General features: G+C 44.0%; 1 protein-coding gene across 1 annotated transcript; it reads right to left on the reverse strand.

Moving 5' to 3' along the window:
• Positions 1-7591: 7591 nt before the first annotated feature.
• DUSP13A (dual specificity phosphatase 13A) lies at positions 7592-10762 on the reverse strand. The gene is made up of 3 exons (XM_074154561.1): positions 10576-10762; positions 10061-10278; positions 7592-8949 (listed from the first exon to the last, which is right to left on the reverse strand). Exons 1-3 carry the CDS (start codon positions 10734-10736, stop codon positions 8750-8752), a joined length of 579 nt encoding a protein of 192 aa, XP_074010662.1. The 5' UTR covers positions 10737-10762; the 3' UTR covers positions 7592-8749.
• Positions 10763-19169: the final 8407 nt, after the last annotated feature.

Below are 19169 nucleotides of genomic sequence, written 5' to 3' on the forward strand. Positions count from 1 at the left end.
TTTGCTGGGAGTTTCCCCAAGGATTAATTTGGCCCCAGTGTTGGTGTTCCCATGCTGTGCTGTGTTATCTTGTACGGAAATGCATGCGTGCGGCAAAGGAGCTCTGGGCAAATGCTACGTAGTTCTGCCAAGGTGCCGCTTTCCCAGGTATCTTACCTCTGTGTGTCTAGGACCTCAGCCTAAAACTACAGTTTGTTTGCCAGGACCAGCTCTAGGATGAGAACTACCCCAGGGTGGCCTAGCTCAGCTTGCCAATTTGGGCAGTCATTTCAAAAGCCTGACTATTATTTTATCTTTGCAGCCCCCTCTCCTTTGTGAGACAGGGACAGAAGGCAGGGTACTGGGAGAAACTTGTCTTCTGAGCAAGCAGAGTAGGCTTGAAAGACTGGTTCCTTTATGAAATGTTCCTGTAAAACTGAAGAACTTGGCTCTTTCTGTGTTTACTAGTGCTACAGAAACAGCGATGTTTGTGTAAAAAGAATTCTGGTGGGAATGGGGAATTCTGAGCATGAAAAGAAGGCCAATTTGTTGCTGAAAAAATATTACATTTGCTGTAAATCTCAGGTCCATAAAGCTACGGTAGAGCTGGGTAGAAGGCATGGCAGGAGGATGGTACCTCTGGAAAGTCCCCAGCCATTGAGCATCTATTGTCACCAGGGTGGGAAAATCCTGTCCCCTATCTGGGTAACTTCTTCTACATGTTGGACTGCAAAATTTTCCCCCCTCTTCATTTGCTGATCACAGTGCAGCAAAACAGGTCAGCATCTCTTTATGTTCTTAAGAGCTTTAAACAGGTGCCTATTTCCTCTTGGAGTTGATTTTTATGAGTTTAAATGAGCAGAATGGACAACAAACTGGGAATGTATCCCAGAGGAGCATGTGGCACATTTGTTGCCTCCGTTTAACCAAATGACTGAGGAGCATACGAAATTCAGAAACCTTCAACCCTCTAAACAGAGAGGAAAGATAGGTTTGATGCCAAAGCTTTAGGTCATGTTCCTTTCATCTTTATCTCATATTCAGATTGTCTGTCTGACTTTTCTCCCTCTCACTTTGATCTTTTTTTATTTCCTAAGAGTTTAGAGTTTACATAGGTGTATGTTGTATCTCAGTTCAATATGTAAATCCTGCAGCTTGATGACATTCTTGCTACTGGATAGCTCTTTGGGTGGTGTTGCCTAGAGGAACGTGACAGGAGATCAGAAAGTAAGCCAGCACAAGGGAAGCAGATCTGCTTTTTCTAAGAATGCAGTGAACGAAGATTTTTCCTTTCAAAATAGAAATGAATACATGTAATGCTGTTCCAGGCTGCACGGAATAGTGCCATGGTCACAGATTGCCTAAGTTCATACTTCTGCCTCACTCGCATCTCGTCTCATCGCTGAGAGATCCAATTTACAGCAGCTGAGATAAAGTAGCCTCCAGGGCATTACATTCATCCCTTTCATAAATCAAGAACCACTTTTTGTTACTAGAGATCTGAGTCCAGAAAGACAGGAAAACACATGGCATTAAGCTTTGCAAATGGCCAATTGGCAGGTCTCTGTGATAGCTCTTTGCAGCTTTTGGCTTTTTCTCAAAGCAGAAAGTAGCAATTTTTGTGTTGTGTATTCCAGTGAATCAATACAGAAAAAATTTAAAAATCAGTGGTTTCCAACTGAGAACTCAGAACTTTCTCCCCACTCCTTAAGATACAGCATCATTCCCTTTTATAATTGCTTTTTTTTTCTCTCCTAGTACAGAAGATATATTCTGACAATTACCAGTAGACCTTGTGTGATCCTTGCCACTGATTTGGACATAGTTGGTTACTCCTAATCTTTCAGGATCCTGCTGTCCTCCCACCTGCCAATGGACAGTATGTCTGTAAGTGGATAATTAGGCTTACCCGGGTGGTTGAGTGAGGTTTAGTTAACATCGCTGAAGTAATTTGTGATCACTTAATGAAAGTGCTGCGTAAGAGCAGCGGCTTACCACCAGGGGAGGGACGACTCATTTGGCCTTGTGAATGTACTCAGAGGTGGTACAGAAATGTCCACCAAGGTGAAAGTCGGCCCAGTCCTCTGCAGTTGTTCTCTAATAATGCATTTCCTGGCCGCAGACGGTTTGGTCTCCTTTGCTCCCCCATGCAAGGTGTGCAGCATTCGGTGTGTGGGTGACACCAAACCTCCTCAGGTCTTCCTTGTTACAGGCTATGGAGCTGGGGAGAGTCATGGATGAAAGCTCAGGACAGAAAGTAACTCAACGTATCTTGTTGCCTTGTAACGTGTCCATGGCTGCAGAGCCCAGTGCTCACCACACTTTGAGACTTGTGTAAAAAAAAGTATTGTAGTAAAAGAAGGTGAAATGTTGTAACTTCTGAATACACTCAAAATAGATGCAGGAAATGCAGAATTCCAAGTTATTTCACTTCTGCAAAGAGAGTTTCCTGCCTATAACTTCCTCTAAATTTAACAAGTGTTACAGGCTCTATTTGACTACACAAAGGCATGGGGATCTACTGGCCCAAACACCTTACAAAAATTCACTTCATGAGGTAACTCATGAAGTCCTATAATTGGACTTGAAATACGTATGTTGAAAGAACAGACTCAGGTTTTAGCATAGACTGAAACCATCTTACAGTTGTACGATGTGTCTTTGCTGGAGTGGTATTAAGCTTCCTAATCTGGCTAAACTCCAGTTGATAAACCTGTCTGCTGAAAATCAGCATGAGGTTTGATTTCTGGAGGATATTTTCCATCTTGTGCCCTCAGCTGCTTATTATGTGGCACTTTAAAAAATATTTTACCTTTCGACCCAAAGGGTCTTGGCCTTGGCCTTGCATATCAGCAATGGCTGATAGCCAGACAAATATTTAATAATCAGTTTGTTGACCACTTCAAAGTCCTCTGGGATGAAAGACATCATGTAAAGTCAACCATCCATACTTTATTTTACTAGAGATATTTAACTCATTTAAAGAGGCTGATCATCAAATGTCTTAAAAGAACATAAGGAGAAATACTTCTTATAGAATACAGCTTTAATTCTAAATTGACCTTTATTTTCCAAGTAGCTCCTCAGAAACTGCACATAACTGGTTCCACAGAAACAAGCAGTGACAGTTTATGGTACCGCTTCAGGTTATTTTAGCTCTGGCACAAGCCCTGATGCTGGCACAGGTTTGCTCCATAACAGAAACATCCTCTGTTTATTGACTTCACTGAGTATTGGGTTGGGCCCTAAATGCAAATCCTCTCTCTGTTCCCCATCTCCACCTCAGAAAGATCCCATGAAACCTTATTCTCAGGTGTTGTTCATATTTGTCATATTGATGTTGGCAGATAAAGAAAATTCCATCTATAGCACTTGATAAACTTCCAATTTCACTGATTGCAGTCTGTAGCTCTTTGTATTTAACCTCAATACTAGCAATCAACTGTGGCATTAGCAAACAAACCTGTTTACATTTTTACTCCTGTTAGCTGAATGTTCTCAAAGTTCACCTTTTCCTCACTACATGTACACACTGTTTTTCCCACCATTCATTTTTTTCCCCAACAGACAGAATGTGACTTGAAAATAAACATGTGAGAATAATTTGGAGCATACCATAGGCATTAAAAGGAGGTCTTAAAACTGCACTTAAAGAATGTCTAAAATCAAATGATAGTGTTAAGACAATACAATTTCAGTGATTTTTATAGAGTCTTAAATCTTTGCTTTTATTGTCTGTTGGGCTTAATTCTGCAAATCCTTAGTTCTCCAAATGGTTCTAACAAAGTAAAAAAGTTAATTTCCAAGTATAGTTACAAGGTTTAATCGGAAAGGCAAAGGTTGGTTTCCCACTCTTGTCACCAAGGCAGAGGTTCAGTGAAGCTCTGCATGTCGTGCTGGCTTCTGCCTTTCCCCACCCAGGGCCAGAACTGCACAACCACGTTTCTGGGTGCCCACCAGTGCCGACCAGTGGGCGGTGAGATTAGGAAGCAGGCTGCAATATGTAATCTGTGCTTGCAAAACCTGGTTTTATTTCCCCAAAATCACCTAGCTCGTTTTTAGGCTTTGCTTTTTCACGGCTAAAAGAATGCTCACTTTTAGCTGTAACCAACGGGCAATTAGCCAAAGGTTCGTTAGTTCCTCCTGCTTCTCTCGTTTAGGAATTATTGTAATTGTATATACTTTCCAGCTATTTCAACAAGTTTGCAACCTGCTGGTGGTGGAAAGAACTTGTTTTAGCATAACACTGGGCACCAGTCGTGTTGAGTGTAGATGACTGTGTGCTTCCTCCATGCTCCAGACTGAAACAACCATCTGCACGAGTTGCAGAAATGAAGAGTGAAGTCTGCTGTCATTCAGAATATCTGGGGTTTTTTTTTGTCAGAACTTCCAACTGCGAATCGGCTTGTCATACAAACAGCAAATATTAGAATACCTTTTTTTAATGTGAAAATTTCCCTTCTAGTTAAAAATAAACTGAACAAGGTAAAAAAGTTCCATTTTAAGGCTACTCAGGATCATAAGTCTGTCTTGTGCTTTATACGGTAAATGTTTGCAGCATTTATAAAAACTATTTGTTGAATAATTACAAAATAATGCAAAGCAATAAAGAGACTTATTCTCATTTTAATTTAATTTTATTCTGTTCTGTAGGTTCTTTCTTTAATGGACAGCCCCTTTGCTGCCTTCTGTGCTAATCTTAAGTCTATTTTAAGGCATTGAAGTTTAACAGCGCTAACTAAATAAAGTAGTTGGACAGCATATGTTCACAAGTACTGTATTCCCCAGCCCTTCAGAACAGCTCAGCCTCAAATAACACTTACATATTGCCTATGTAGAGATTAGGAAACCCTTCACCCGTGTGATTTAATTCCACCTTGCAGCTGTCCAAAATATCTGGCAGTTCCTGGGCAGAGGGGGGTACCGTGCTCAGAGCGTTCCTGGGCTGGTGGGGTCTGACCGTCTTCGGGCTCTGAGCCTTTTGGTGGCCACGGGCAGATTTAGGCAGGGGCGAGCCGGGGGGTGCCGCTGCTGCAGGATCTGCAGGGGAGTTTTTTTTTTGCTGAGGCGTGCTCTCTGCTGCCGCTTGATGTTCCCAAGCAGGTGGCTGTCTCTAAATACGGCACTCGCCTTGACGCCTCCCCGGATTAGCTCAGTGCTACATCCCCGATGGAATGGGGAACAGCCACAAAAGCGAAAAGTCTGCATTAAGCAAATCTTATGCAAAAAAACCCGCTGCTCCCCTCCCCACAGAAGCTACATTGCTGTGCCTGCCAGCACAGAGCTCTCCCCGTGAAAGAAATGTCGGTCAACGCAACTGAGACACCGTCCCAAATGCCTCATGTGACCCAGTTCTAATAATAAAGTACCAGGAAAGAGGGGACAGCTCACATGAAGGGTGAGTTCAAAATAAAGACCATGAGAACAGCTGTCCTGGGCCTCACCAAAAGGTCCATCCTGCCTCTGACTGTGGCTGTAAGTGGATGCCTCCAGAAAATAAGAACACACGAGCATGAATTATACTGCTTTCTAACACTCTCCTAGCTTCCAGCTGGCTGCAGCTTATGAGCTTCCAGATCTGGATGGGGTTTCTAAGTATTTGTAACCCTGAATGGATTTCTGTTCCATAAAGTTTTCCAGTTGACCATTTACCCTCTGCAGCATCCCGTGGCAAGGCATTACACAGCTCACCTAAACTCCCTCCTCATCTCAGACCTGGCTTCTACTGACTGCATCCGATGCCCTCAGTTCTTGTACTAGAAAATGAAATTAATGGAAGTTTCCGCTGGAATTTTACGTGGCTCTCTTCAGGTGACACTGTGGGTTTGTGATTGCTTTAAGCAGATTTAAGTCTGCTGTAGCTGGGACAATCCCTTTCATTGTGCTCTTGCTCACAGACACACACTGGCACTAGCCCTCACGACCCCCTTGGGTAAGGTGGCTCAAAAGAACTAAAAATTGGGTTTCAGATCCTCTTCAGAGGAGGTCTAACTCTTCTTTCTGGCATAGTCCTTCCCCATGGGAAGAGCTCGTTCCTGAACTGTGTGCACTCTGCTGTGGTCTTTCTCAGATTCATTCTTAGCTAAACATTAAAAAAAAGTTGAAAAGAGATAAAGGAATTAAGAACAGGTAAGGCAAGCCTGGGGCAGGCAAGCCTTGTTTCAGAGGAGGTGGAAGGTGATCGGCTCCTCATCGGGCTGACAGTTCCTATGGGCTCCTGGGAGGGGACACAGGCACCCCTGCGTGAACCCACGTGAACCCCAGCCCAGCAGGTACAGCTCACCTTTAGGTACTTAAATATCTTTTAAAAGGAGACCCTCCCTCAGTTAGGAGTTAACATTCAGTGTCTTTGGTCTCCCGGGTTGTGTAGACCCCGTTGACAGATGTGCACTTTCTGAACAAAGTGCCGCTGGTGAGGCAGTATTTTTCTTTTGTTCCTCAGTCTAACTTGCCAAACCAATATTTGAAATACAAGTTTTCCTGCTGATAGTGGAAAACAATGACGCACTAACGTCATGTCACATCATGACCCGAACTATGGGTAGTGTAAGTGACAGGTGAGGTGTCTTTTCCTCCTAGCACACCACAGCAGACAGTGTTTTCTATTTTATGAAGTTACGGGACTAATTCTATCTCTTTTGCTTATGTTGACTGGAATCTTTTTCCCCAAGCAGACCTAGAGCCAAAGTTAAGCTGTGTATAAGGCAGGAAATACAGGCAACACACTCCACAGATTAAAAACACTTCTGTGATTTGCCAGTGCCCTTGAAAAGAGTTTCTAACAAATTCATTCCCTCCACTGGGGTAAGTAAGTCTTGCCGTACAGGATCACTCTGGAGCCATTGGTGCCAGGGATGCCGTACTGACTCAGCTTCGCTCCGTACTCTTCTCTTCTCCTCCCTGGTGAAACAATACTCTCCCAGGATGAGCAGTGTCTCCGAGAGCAGGTACTAATTTACAACAGGAGCAGCTTTCACAGCTGTGGCTTTGCGGGACAGATGTTCAGGGGCATGCAAAGCATTATCCTGATGGGAGGTTCCATTAATCTTGCTCACACGTGTCTAATTTTGCCCAGCCTAAAGCCATTAAGATGCATTATTTCACTCACATGAATTTCAGATTTTTCAATGCCATGTCTTCAAAAGGTTTCCAGACTAAAACCTACTGTAACGTGAATGAAGTATAAATTATAATGAAATATTAACTCATATAAATCCCTATTAACTCTAATGGAGAACTTCAAAGCAAACCCAGCTCCTCCTCCACCACTCCGCTGCTTTGTGAGGTATAAAGATTGTCCTAGCACTGTTGGGTTTTAGATGTGATTTTTTTCTATTTGATCTTTTTACAGTACAATGTCTTCTCTTTCTTTAGTCAGTGGAGCTCGTTGGCAAGATTTAGGAAAATGTGAACAGACAGTCAGATAGACCTCTGAAAGGATCTTAAATATGCTTATTTTGCAAAGCATTTGTGTACACTGAAATAGGGGGGGGATTTCTATATTGCCGCAAGTTCTAGGCAGAATCAGCATTCATGTCATAACCTCTCCAAGGATTAAGGAGGATAGGGGGTCTGGGAAGGAAGATGTTCAACTCACAAGTCACCATTATTTAAGTCTTCTAATAATATTGCAAGTGTCTTCCAGCAGAGAGGAAAATTATCAGAACTGATGCTTCAAATGCAAACAAAAAAAGCAGAAATGTATTTACTTAATCTGGCAGGGGAGGTTTATACAGTCAGCTAATCAATAAATCAAACCAGTAGTAAAGGGCAAAAATAGATTTGATTATCGCTTCATGGTTCATCACAAAGTAACAGGCTAATTTTCAGGCAGTGGTAGCATGAATTTCAAATGCTGTTGCTGTATGAAAAACATCGCATTGGTTTAAGTACCGATTAACTGGCGATAGGAAAACTGACATCCTCAAAACAGCTTGAAATTAATTTGTATCAATAAAGCCTAGCCATCGGTGTAAGTTAAGTTTCTATCTGTTGTTAAACCAGAGATGATTCAAAGCCACTTACACCGATGAGTGACTTGGGATAATTCAGAAGGAGAGTGAACTGACGAGTTCGAGCTTACAAAATGCTTTGAAGATCTGACATCTTTTTTTTTAATGTCCTCAATATCCTACATAATATACATTATTGTGCTGAAAACACATTTACACAAGAAAAGGTTTGTGGGTTTGCTGATCCAGAGACGGCAGAGAGAGCTGCACAGAAGTTTATTCTGCTGGTGTGGGTCTTCAGGCTGTCACAGCTTTCTGTAGCACCGCAATATTTAACAGACCAGCGAAAAAAGAATGTTTCTGAGCAGTCCCATGGCTCTTAAGAAATTGCCCTCACCACATATCCAGGCCTGAAACACAAAAAGCTTTCTTTTATAAGAATATGCACATGAGAACTGTAACCAAACTGGGGAAGCTGGTTATATTACACTTCCAAGCAGACGGGAATCAAGCATAGTGTACAGCTAGAGCCAGTTATTGAACTTGTCTCTGGCATATAGCACAAACCAGGAACAAACTCGGTCCATCTTAACCACTGTGATGTGGTAGCACCACACTGGGCAGAGCAGCTCTGCAGCACTGATACTAACTGTGCGGTCTTGGAGGAGCTGAGCTATCAGAATTAATCTATTTACACTTCTGATGACTTTTTTCTTTGATGCATAATTTTCTTCATTTTTTCAATGTGTGTTGACCATAGGAAGTTGTATGCGCAAGGCTGAAACTCTGCAAAGTGAATGTAAATGGGTTTGCATTTTTCAGCAGTCCTTCTTCTGCCGTAGCTGAACATCCAAATTTCGCAGGTGTTTCAGAAAGCCCCGATTGGGCGAAATCCATCGATGTTCCTTCACTGTTTTGATGGCTTCGACCAATGAGAGGTGGTGGTTTATCATGAGATATGCTAGGACTAGGGAAGCTGACCTGCTTACTCCAACTGCACAATGTACCAATATTTTAGCTGGTTAAAAAAAAGAATAAAAGAAAAAAAAGATTACAACCATGGAAGAGAAGCAGTGCAGTGGATAAAGTTTAATTGAAAGGGAAGGCAAACCCTTTCTGCCTTCTCCAGCTTGGTCAGAATAACACTGCAAATGTGAGGTATTTCTTACTGTTTTGATAGATCACATGAAGTGCTATCAATTAAGTCTAATTTGCAATTATTGCTCTCAGTTGTATGAGAAGTGCCATAAGATCCCAACCTGATTTCAGAAACACTAGTAAATCAAAGAAAACCCCGTTGAAGCAATGAAGTTGTCCTGTTGAGAGCAAGAAGAAAATCAGAACCACTGATTTCAGAGGGCCTTACTTAGGTGAAGAAGAATGCTAAAGGCTGGCCTGAAAGGATGGCACTAACACATTAGCCACCAAGAAAAATGACTGGCCTAGTATCATTGCATAATAAGGCAATTTGCTGTGACTGTAATTCTCTTTTGAAGGCAGAACTTGTGATGCAGACTGAGACAGCTCCATTAATGCCAGTTTACTCATGCTAAGAGATGGTTTTCTATGTAATACGGGTTAATTAGTATTTTATTGCACTGGTGTCAAGAAGCTCAGTCTCTTGTGCAACATGCTATAAATCTTCTTGGGTAAAGGTAAATCTTTTCCTCAGGGGCACAGCCCTGTTCACGCAGGAAGTTCATCTGCAATATATGAGCCTCTTCATGCGGCTGGTGGCTGTAGAAATTGGGACTTTTGTCTCTTTGTTCATTTATTCTTACAAATACAGTTGCCATAAGAGGATCTCAAAAGAGGGTGTCCATTTTAAATGCATGGTTTTGCTTCTCCCTTTTTGAATCAGCCTTTCCTTCCAGATATTTTTGATCTACTTTGCTTCCTTTCCTCTTTGCCCCAGTCTCTCTCCTGCACTGTTCGTCCCTTTTTCTCACATAAACTTTTTTGGGACTTACTTAGGTCCCAGCACTCCCTCCTCCCACCACCCACCATGCAGGTGACCAGCAGCTGGCAGGAGACCATGTAGTGACTTGCCCACCACCAAGCTCATGGCGCTGACCTGTTACGAGAGGCTGCCAACTCACAGAAAAATGGGACCAACAATAATTGCATACCTCCTGGCGTGTTCAAGGCGTTGTGGATAAACTGTGCCGCAGGGAAAAAGAACTGGCTTATATCAAAGCTCGGGAGGTCATGGGCTGGGACACCATAGTAATCAATGGTCGCTCCATAAAAGTCCTGGCCTCTGTGGCTGTACGCTGTGCCATGGGCAGCGTTTAATACATGGGTCACACCCATCTTCCACAAAATAAATCTGTTGTGAGCTGTTACTCTGAGGAAAAGACAAACACAAACCAATCGAGATGGGTGCAGAGATATCCACGGAGCAGGACAAGCACCGCGATTCCATCTCCTGACCCACTTGCTGGCGCCTCAGCCCCGTGCATCCCTTCCAAGAGCTAACCCAGAAGCAAGTACCAGCTTAGTCATAATTTAATCTCGGAAACTGCACTGTCTGCAGTGTAAATGACAGCAATTAGCAAAACTATGAGCTGTCTAAAGCCGCACCCATAAGGCATAATAATAGATAGAGTGTACGGCGGGGGTGTGTCGGTAAAGCTGTACTCACAGGTCTCCTAAAAAGAGATTAGGCCATACTTCATCAACGTGGTTGCAAGAAGGCCTCCCGGTGTTCAGGAGCTGCTCGATTTCTTTAAGGGAGGGGACGTCCCCCGTGCATGCCCCAGTGCCTTCAGGTTCCGGGGTGCCCAGTGCCTCCGTCTCAGACATGCCGGGAGCCAGGGACAGACCCCGCTCCCCCCGGCCAGAGGCACGGTGCCGTGGGCTGGGGTGCTGCCAGCCCCCGGTGGTCACGGGGAGGCCGGGAGATGGGCTGGGGCAGGTGCTGGGCAGCAGCTCCCGCCGCCAAGCCATGTCACCCCTGTGCCCAGCGTCCCCCGAACCCCTCCCCGGGGCTGGCCGCTCGCCTGTGCATTGCCCTGGCAGCCACAGCCAGCTGAAATGATGGCAGGTACGAACTGGGCTTTGTTGCACCCTTGCTGGTTCCAGTCTGCTGCCCGGGGTTTGTCCCCAGAGCCACACTGCTCTGCGCACAGCAGCCTCAGTGCTGGGAGCGTCGTCAGCCTTGTGTGGTGGCAGCGCCCTGCCCGCAGGACAGCCGCCAAGACATGGCCATGGGTGCCCTTGGCCGTGTCCTCGACACAGCAGTGGCAGTCAGTGAGGTCTGTCCCCTCATCACAAGCCATGAAAGGCCCAGTAAAGGAAAAAAGAAACCTGTCCAGTGCAAGACGTGGACCTGTTGGACCAGGTCCAGCGGGGGGCCACAAAGATGCTCAGAGGACTGGAGCACCTCTGCTGTGAGGACAGGCTGAGAGAGTTGGGGTTGTTCAGCCTGGAGAAGAGAAGGCTCCGGGAAGACCTTACAGCAAACTTCCAGTCCCTAAAGAGGGCTACAAGAGAGATGGGGAGGGACTCTTTATCAGGGAATGGAGCGATAGGACGAGGGGTAACAGTTTTAAACTGAAAGAGGAGAGATTTAGATTAGATATTAGGAAGAAATTATTTGCTGTGAGGGTGGTGAGACACTGGAACAGGTTGCCCAGAGAAGCTGCCCCATCCCTGGAGGTGTTCAAGGCCAGGATGGATGGGGCTTTGAGCAACCTGGTCTGGTGGGAGGTGTCCCTACCCATGGCAGGGGGGGTTGGAACTTGATGATCTGTAAGATCCCTTCCAACCCGAACCATTCTATGATTCTAAGAAGAGTGGCAACTATCTTCCAGTAACAACTGTCTCCCAGTTACTTTGAGGTGCTCAAAAACACAGCTGCGAAAGGGTCAGAAAGGCACCAGTGGGTCCTACTGACATGGTCAGCAGGAGGCTAAACACCAAGCAGATGGTGAAGTCTTGCCTATCACCACTGATCTAGAGAAATTTATTTCTTGAAGCTACTGTTTTTTCACCGAGTAAAATTATCTGAGGTTAACTGTATGTTATATGCTTAATCTTTTCTGTTGCGGTCTCTGCCTTCACAAATGTGTTAATACAGTACACCTGACACATATTGTATGATACCTCCCTCTGTTGAGGAAAGAACAAACAACACGAGTACAATGGTTGACAGGTGAAACTTGTAAGCCACTGAGTTAGTCCATATAGGAAGGTCTGGTGAGCCATAGGTTGGGGATTCATTATGTCAAATTGTAGTGTTAGTGGGCCCTTTAGGAGTACAGGAAGGCCTGTGTTTCTGGTCTGCAGGCTGGGGGACTCCTGGCAGGGGCTGCAAAGCTGTCAGTGATAGAGCTACAGGGCAGAACACATGAAAAGCTGGTGCTCTTTGTAAGCCTGGCAGCTGACAATGCAAAGCATGGTTCCTCTACCAAAGGAGTCTAGAAGAGAAGGTGACCCAAGAGGAGAAGCCTGCGGATGATATCATCCCCTGTAGAAAATCAGTGAGGAACCCTTGGTCAGGTCTGAACCACCTTTATTCCACATGCATTGACTTACTATGATGGAGAAAGAGTTTGCTTTATTTTATTTTATCAAGAGACATTTTATGGAGAGTCATCTGAAACCAGATATTAAAGACTGAACCAGTTAACTGTGTTTATAAGTACTGAGGGTGAGAAATCACCCTAATACAAGGTGATAGTTTCCAGCATCAGAGGGCAAAATTAATATGTAAGGGAAAAAAAAAAAAGTTACTTTGTTTTGAATCTCTTGTGAAGCAGAAATTGTTAAAATTCTGTTGATTTAGAGAAGAAACTGTTTAAGAGCCTCCTGTATACAAAGAGACTGTTAGTTCCTATTGCCATACGTGTTCTGGCCTAAAAGGTGAAATAAAAGAAACTGCAGACAATAGTGTTACTGTGCTTATTTCAAGGGGGTGGTGGGACACGCAGCCAGGCTTGGCTGTGAGTGGGGCACCCGGCTGGCCACATCCAGGAGAGAGCTGCAAAAATGGTTACAGTTATGCTTCAAGTGCTATGTGTATGTCCTTAATGTGTTATCTTGTTTCTCTGTTTTATTATTCTTTTTTCCTTTGGTAAACAACTTGGTGCTTTTTAAGCTGATTGATTTGTGCTCATGAATAAGGAAAACTGACTGATCGAGCAGGTAAAGTTGTTTAATTTAGTTTACTTTTCTCAGATTCCTGGGTGGAGGCTCAAGTTGAGGCTTTACTTGCAGGAATTTTTTAAATGTAAGCCCAACCCTTCTATTGCCAATCAAGTTCTGTCAGAAATGTGACGCTCATGTTCAATGCTGGCCCTTTTCAGCTGTAAAACTTTTATTGGCCTCTACCTCAAATGCACTGACTGAGAATTCAGAGTTCATCTGTGGCATGAAAGCTTTTGAGCAGAAAAACATGAACTCCAGATGAACGATCTCCAACCCCTGTGCGCCTCCAACATTTGTATGGCATAAGTCCATTCGCTTCAGAACTCTGGCCCTTCTAAATGTTTAATAGCCTGTAAACACGACTTTGGTAGAGCTGCGTTACTGACTTTCTTTGCCAGGAGCTGTCTTTGAAGCATACAGGAGGCAGAAATCCGGCTTTCAGACCAGTTCCATTACACATTAACCCACAGGACTTAACCTCACTAGAGAGAACAAGACCATCTCTTCCCTCTCCATGTTTTCCCTTGCCTGACGTTTTGCCCACAGCACAGGGCCCCGATGTCTCAGAATACACCTCTCCTTCCATGTGTTTACACAGGATTTAGCCACTGTGGGTCAATCCAGAGCAGTCAGGCTTTCCTCTACTGAGCTGCACCTTGCCGTGAAAATCCCAGGAAGCTGGCAATCCTCAGCAGAAGTGCTAACTCCCTTATGTGAAGCAGAAGGCTTTGCTCCATCTTCTCCTTGCTCCTCTAGTGCCTTATGTTGTCCTTGTGTTACCATTCAGGGCACGGCCACAATTCTCTGGCTCTGTGAAGTATTGTTGTATTTTAGTTTGTATAAAGGTAGCCTGGATTCAGATGCTAAAACCTATGGAAAGCATGAACTTAGTTTTGTCCTCGAATTTGGCAGGATATTCCTTCCAGGTGTAACCTTTTGTGCAGATGGGTTTGGCTCCCCACAGCTTTGCTTCTTTCCTGGCCCTTTTAAAGCTACTAAGGAGAGATGTAAAAAGCAACAAGCTGATACGTGGTCACACTGAATAGAGGTAAAATCAGATTTCTGTGCAGAAAATGCCTTTTTGAGATTCCAAGGATTAGAGCATTCCCCTGACTGTTGGGATGGTGGGCAGCTCGAAGCCAAACATCTGTGTGCAATTATATGTGACTGTAAAATAGCTGCTGTTTCAGTTGAAATTAATGCATGATTAGTTTTGGAACACCCAATCCTTGTAATGAGTGGACTATGCCTTCGTGATTACTTTGTGGGTAGTACTAGGTACAATAACCTAAATCAAACATTGCCTGGCTAATAATGTATTAGGTGGCAACAGTGTAAACTGCCCAACGTGGCATCGCCAGGAGAACGTGCAGCGGTTGAAAACAGGACATTCGTGGAGGCTCTTCTATTGAAAATATTGCTATCGGTACTAACTGATGCTGTGTCTGTGACACCCTTTCATCCCTCTAGTGAAAACTGGGCCAAAATCAAACTCCTTTCACATATCCTGAAAGAAGAAAGGATTTATAGTGAAAACGCTACAGCATGGAAGTTCAGCTAGCTGTGATTCTATAGCTATGATTTATAGATACAGTCATCTCCAGCTGCAAATGATCTACTTGTTTCACTCATCAGCTTCTTTTCAGGATTTGATTTTTGGAATGGTTTGTTATTGAAGAATTTAATTGATTGAATGCTGGTACATTTAAGAAGTGAGACAGTTTTCTGGTATTCTACAACATAAACATTTTTTTAATGTAGGGAACTACTTTGTCTGATTAGCACATGACATTTACTCTTTTTTTTTTTCCTGTTTTTTTTCCCCTGCCTCTAATAAGATTATTTTCTGCCTTGAAAAATAATTATGTTTCACTAACTCGATTAGTTCTTAGGCATTCGGTCTCTTTTTCTTCTTTTATGGGAGTAAGAAATTTGAAAATAAAATAGATGCTTGAAAGTCCACACACGACTGTTCTAAGTATGCTTCAGCTCAAGTACAGAGATTACAGAGTAATTACAAGGCAGGACCTGATCTCTACAAAAATGAGATTACCAAAAAAACCCACCCCCAAACCCAGAAAAAGAAAACATCGTGATTTAGATCAGCTAGCACTTCCAGTGAAAGATCTCCCCATTGTCATGTTGTATTCTTTGCTGGGAGAGAATTTTCACAAGCAATTTATTCTCCGTTCACCTGGGGCCTTTCTTTCCTGCATATGGTCTTGAGATTTATTTGAGATAGGTTATTTCAAATTATTAAATGCGAACAGTATTATCTAATGACAGAGTGTTTAAAAAAAACCAACACCAAAACCATTACATTAACACATCTTATTTTCTTTTGCTATATAATATAACTGGAGCGAGTTGGGGAATTCCAATATAAATTTCCTTTCCTTTTTATTTTTTTTTTGGATTAAGTGTCAGCCTGAACATTGAATCAACATAACTGTGAATTAAATAAATTGTTTTCAGTCTAAAGATGTACCCAGTGTAATTACACATTTTAAAGACCTTTTTCCTTGTCAATCTGCAGTAGTTTTAAATATATCTGTAGCATATAATTTGTCATAAATTCTCAGACTGACATGTCAGCAGTGGCGCTGCCTGTCAAACTTACATCAATGCCTTCATGTCACATGGCATGAAGTGACATAACTCAAAGTGACGGAATGAGGTTTATCGGAAATTGCTGTTAAATAAAGCACAAATTATTTAGATAATTCACCCTTTTGAAGAACATCACGTTAGCAAGGAGAAGCAGTTTTCAGCTTTGAAGCGGAGCAGCTAAGCAGTTATTGTGTGTCTACTTTCATTTAAGAGTTACAAGTTCTAAATTGTGCTCTTTATCACTTTTCTGTGCAAGCTAATTTGGTCATTTTCAAAGTATTTGTTAGGCAATGAAACTAGACAGAGCAGAAAAATGCCATTAGCAGCAATACCTTCAGATAGAAACTGGCTGTCGAGGGCTTCTCCAGTGCTGAGGTTGCCAAATCGCTGCTGTAAGCCAGCCCAGTAGCCCCCATGGCCAGGCACTGGCTATCTCCAGTGACATGTGGCCAGGCTCTGCCTTCTCCACTTTTACTGCGGATGCAGCTCTCGGGCAGGGGTTCGCTGCATGGAAATCTGTTGCTGATATAACACACCTTGGGGCCTGTCAGCTTCAGAGGGTCCTGGAGCCATGTGTGTAGATAACTACGGCTCATTTTCCAACCTGGACTTCTAAAGTCTGGAGCCTGAATTTGGGAAGTCGTTTGTAGGTGGATTGCTGGCCTTGCTATAAACAGTGTAGGGAAACAGGATAAGGAAACTTTTGCTTTTGTTTTTGCTTTCTTCCTGCAATCTGGTGGACTCTAGTGCATGTTTATATTAAAAAAAACGAACAACCACACAACAAAGCCATAGCGCTCTGAACAAAGCAGCACTTTCCTGGTACCTCCTGTGAAAAGGCAAAGGATGAGATCCTGGATGGTGAGTTAACTCCAGGACTGTGCTTCAGACACTGTCACTGCGGCCGGTTCTGCGATGAGACAGCTCTGGAGCCTGCGACACTTACTTTGGCAGCAATTTTTAATTTCAGTTTTATCTTATTTTTACATTTTTAGCTTAAAACAATTTTTCAGCTACAAGCAAATGCAGCAATGTATTGTAAATTGTACCAACTCAGCACTTGGAAGCGTGCAAGAAGTTGTGATTGACTGGCAGCTGGGAAGAAAAATTCATGGCAGAAAAAGTGAAGAATACACAAAGCAGAGAAGCAGAAAGTCTTGTTTAACTAAATTGCTTTGCTCTCCTATAATTTTGTTTTCCTTGTCAGAGAACTGCTAGTTATTTTGAATATGAATATGTGGACCTGGAGTAAGCAAAGTTACCTCAACCTTTGATCAGCTTTATTAATGGGTCCATTATTAACAGGAAGACAATGTCCAATTGATTTTTTTGGTTTTTTTTTTTTTTCAGATTCATACATATGTGTTCTACAGTTTGTCACTAATGAATTCACACTTGTCCGTTTTTCACCCAGGGCATGTAAAGGGAAAGAAGGGGAACATTGCGAGGATGGAAATTGCACTTAATTCCTACACTCTTCGCAGAGGCTGCTCAACTGGCAAAGGAAGAGGAACATTCCCTCCAACTTCAGCAACTCATTTGGGAAACTACGAATCATTTGGTGTAAAAAATAAAAGCAGGGTGGAACAGACAGCTAAGAGAGAAGCATCTCTGAACAGGCACGTGGGAATGAGGAGAAGTTCATACAGCTTGTTTCTGTTCTGAATATCCAGTATTTGGTCTATTTAAAATGTATGTAGCCCATTACAAGTAAGATTGTACAATTGTGGACATTTGCATTAGGTCGCTCCATGACTTGACGATGTAGCTTTGAAGTATTTCGAAATGCAAAATTTCCTTGTTTTACTGTAGTTGCACGTGCGTAAGGATTGCAAAAGTTCCTTTTTTTTTTTTTTTTTTCCCCTATGTGAAGAAAGAATACAAGGCCAAATTCTCTGAAAATCCTGGTGTCATTAACTTAATGCAGCTACATTGGCACCCATTTTTACTTCAACTGAAGCTACAACTTAGACTTGTCTTGGACCTCACAGTAATTACATCATCAACAAAGCAAATTCTGAATGTTCTTCCGACTGCATTGTGCTGCTGCAAAGGGCTGGCTGCTGCCACAGTTAGTTGATGTACAAAATAAATTTATTTCTGGAGTCATTTGTTTCTAATTCGTCTGCCTCCCTCTGTCCCCTCCATTTGTATTATTTATAGGTTATGGAGCGCCTGAAGTTAGGGTGCCTTGCTGAAGCTTTCATAAGTCATCTGTGCTGTGGATCACCTTGGATGAACGACTGACTGAGCGCTGTCAGACAGCTGCCAGTCTTCAGATTTATTTTTTCTACAGACATCAGAAAAGAATAACAGTGCAAAAAAACCCAGCGCATCTAAAAAGAAATGTTTTGTAACAATTGCTTGATACGAAAATTGACAGTATGAGGGTGCTGCAAGTTTTCTCTGCTATTTTCTCCTGACATAAGCCTTTAAATGAAGGATGGGGATATTTTCATGACTACGCTAGTGGGTTTTTAAATGATGGCAGGATCATGCCATGTGCTTATTCATTTCTCATAAAAAAATCAACGAAAATTCTGTTTAGCGTGGTTAGAAACTTCCACCTCTTTCTCACATCCAGGTGGTACTAAGGAATTTCCCAATGATGGATAGAAAGATCATACCGGAAAAAAATACACTATAGTATCTTCCAGGAGTACAGTTCTATACCTTTACTTTGGTTTAAGCATGTTCTATTTTTCTTCAGTTAGAAAAACAAGATACAGTTAGAGAAGCAAGACCCCGTTCGGCTGATCTATGATGGAATTACGGAAGATTTAGCCATTTCTTGTCTTACGGCCTCTAAAAAATTTGCCATCGACCACCTATGGGGTTTGAGTTTCTTTCACGGCTCAGAGGACTTGTGACTGCACTTCTCTGTATTTCAGCCTTTCATCCCCAGAACGGAGGCAGCCCATCGAGCCGTCTGTCTGTTGGACGGCCCGGGCCCCGACGGGAGGTTAATATAGGGGCACGGGGGCGACAAGCTGCCGGAAGCCCCACGAAGCCGAAATCGGCCGGCAGCAACCCCTCAGGACCTTCAGCCCCTGCCGGCGAGTCCGCGGTAACACCCGAGCAGGGGCCCCGGGGGCGGCAGGGACCAGCGATGGCCGAGGCCGCGCCGCTCCGCGCTGAGGGAACACCCCGGGCCCGGGCCCGGGCCGCGCCGCTCAGCGCTGAGGGAACACCCCGCTGCGGCCTCCGCCGCCCCTCCCGGAAGCCGCCCCCGCCCCTTCCGCCGCCCGGGAGGCGCTGGCGCCGCCGGCCGCCACTTCCGGCTGGGTGATGGGGGGGTGGCGGTGGCCGCCGCCGCCGCTGCTGGAGAGAGGGAGGGCGCGCAGGAGCCGCCGCCGCTGCCGCCGCCCCGGGGCCGGGCGCTGCGGCACCGCCACTTAGCGCTGCTGCCGCGGCGGCAGGTGAGGCCGGGGGAGGTGCGGGGTGGGGGGCGCTTCCTTCCTTTCCCTTCCTCCCCGC

The sequence above is a fragment of the Numenius arquata genome, chromosome 10, assembly GCF_964106895.1.
Source record: "Numenius arquata chromosome 10, bNumArq3.hap1.1, whole genome shotgun sequence".
Taxonomy (NCBI): Eukaryota; Metazoa; Chordata; class Aves; order Charadriiformes; family Scolopacidae; genus Numenius; species Numenius arquata.

What these genes read in the sequence shown, in the direction of transcription:
- DUSP13A (XM_074154561.1), bottom strand. Translation starts at nt 10,736, where the DNA reads ATGTCTGAGACGGAGGCACTGGGCACCCCGGAACCTGAAGGCACTGGG. An exon ending in AATCTCTTTTTAGGAGACCT is followed by an intron (nt 10,279 to 10,575) that starts GTGAGTACAGCT and finishes TCTTTTCCTCAG; the next exon opens with AGTAACAGCTCACAACAGAT. An exon ending in CGCCTTGAACACGCCAGGAG is followed by an intron (nt 8,950 to 10,060) that starts GTATGCAATTAT and finishes TTTTTTAACCAG; the next exon opens with CTAAAATATTGGTACATTGT.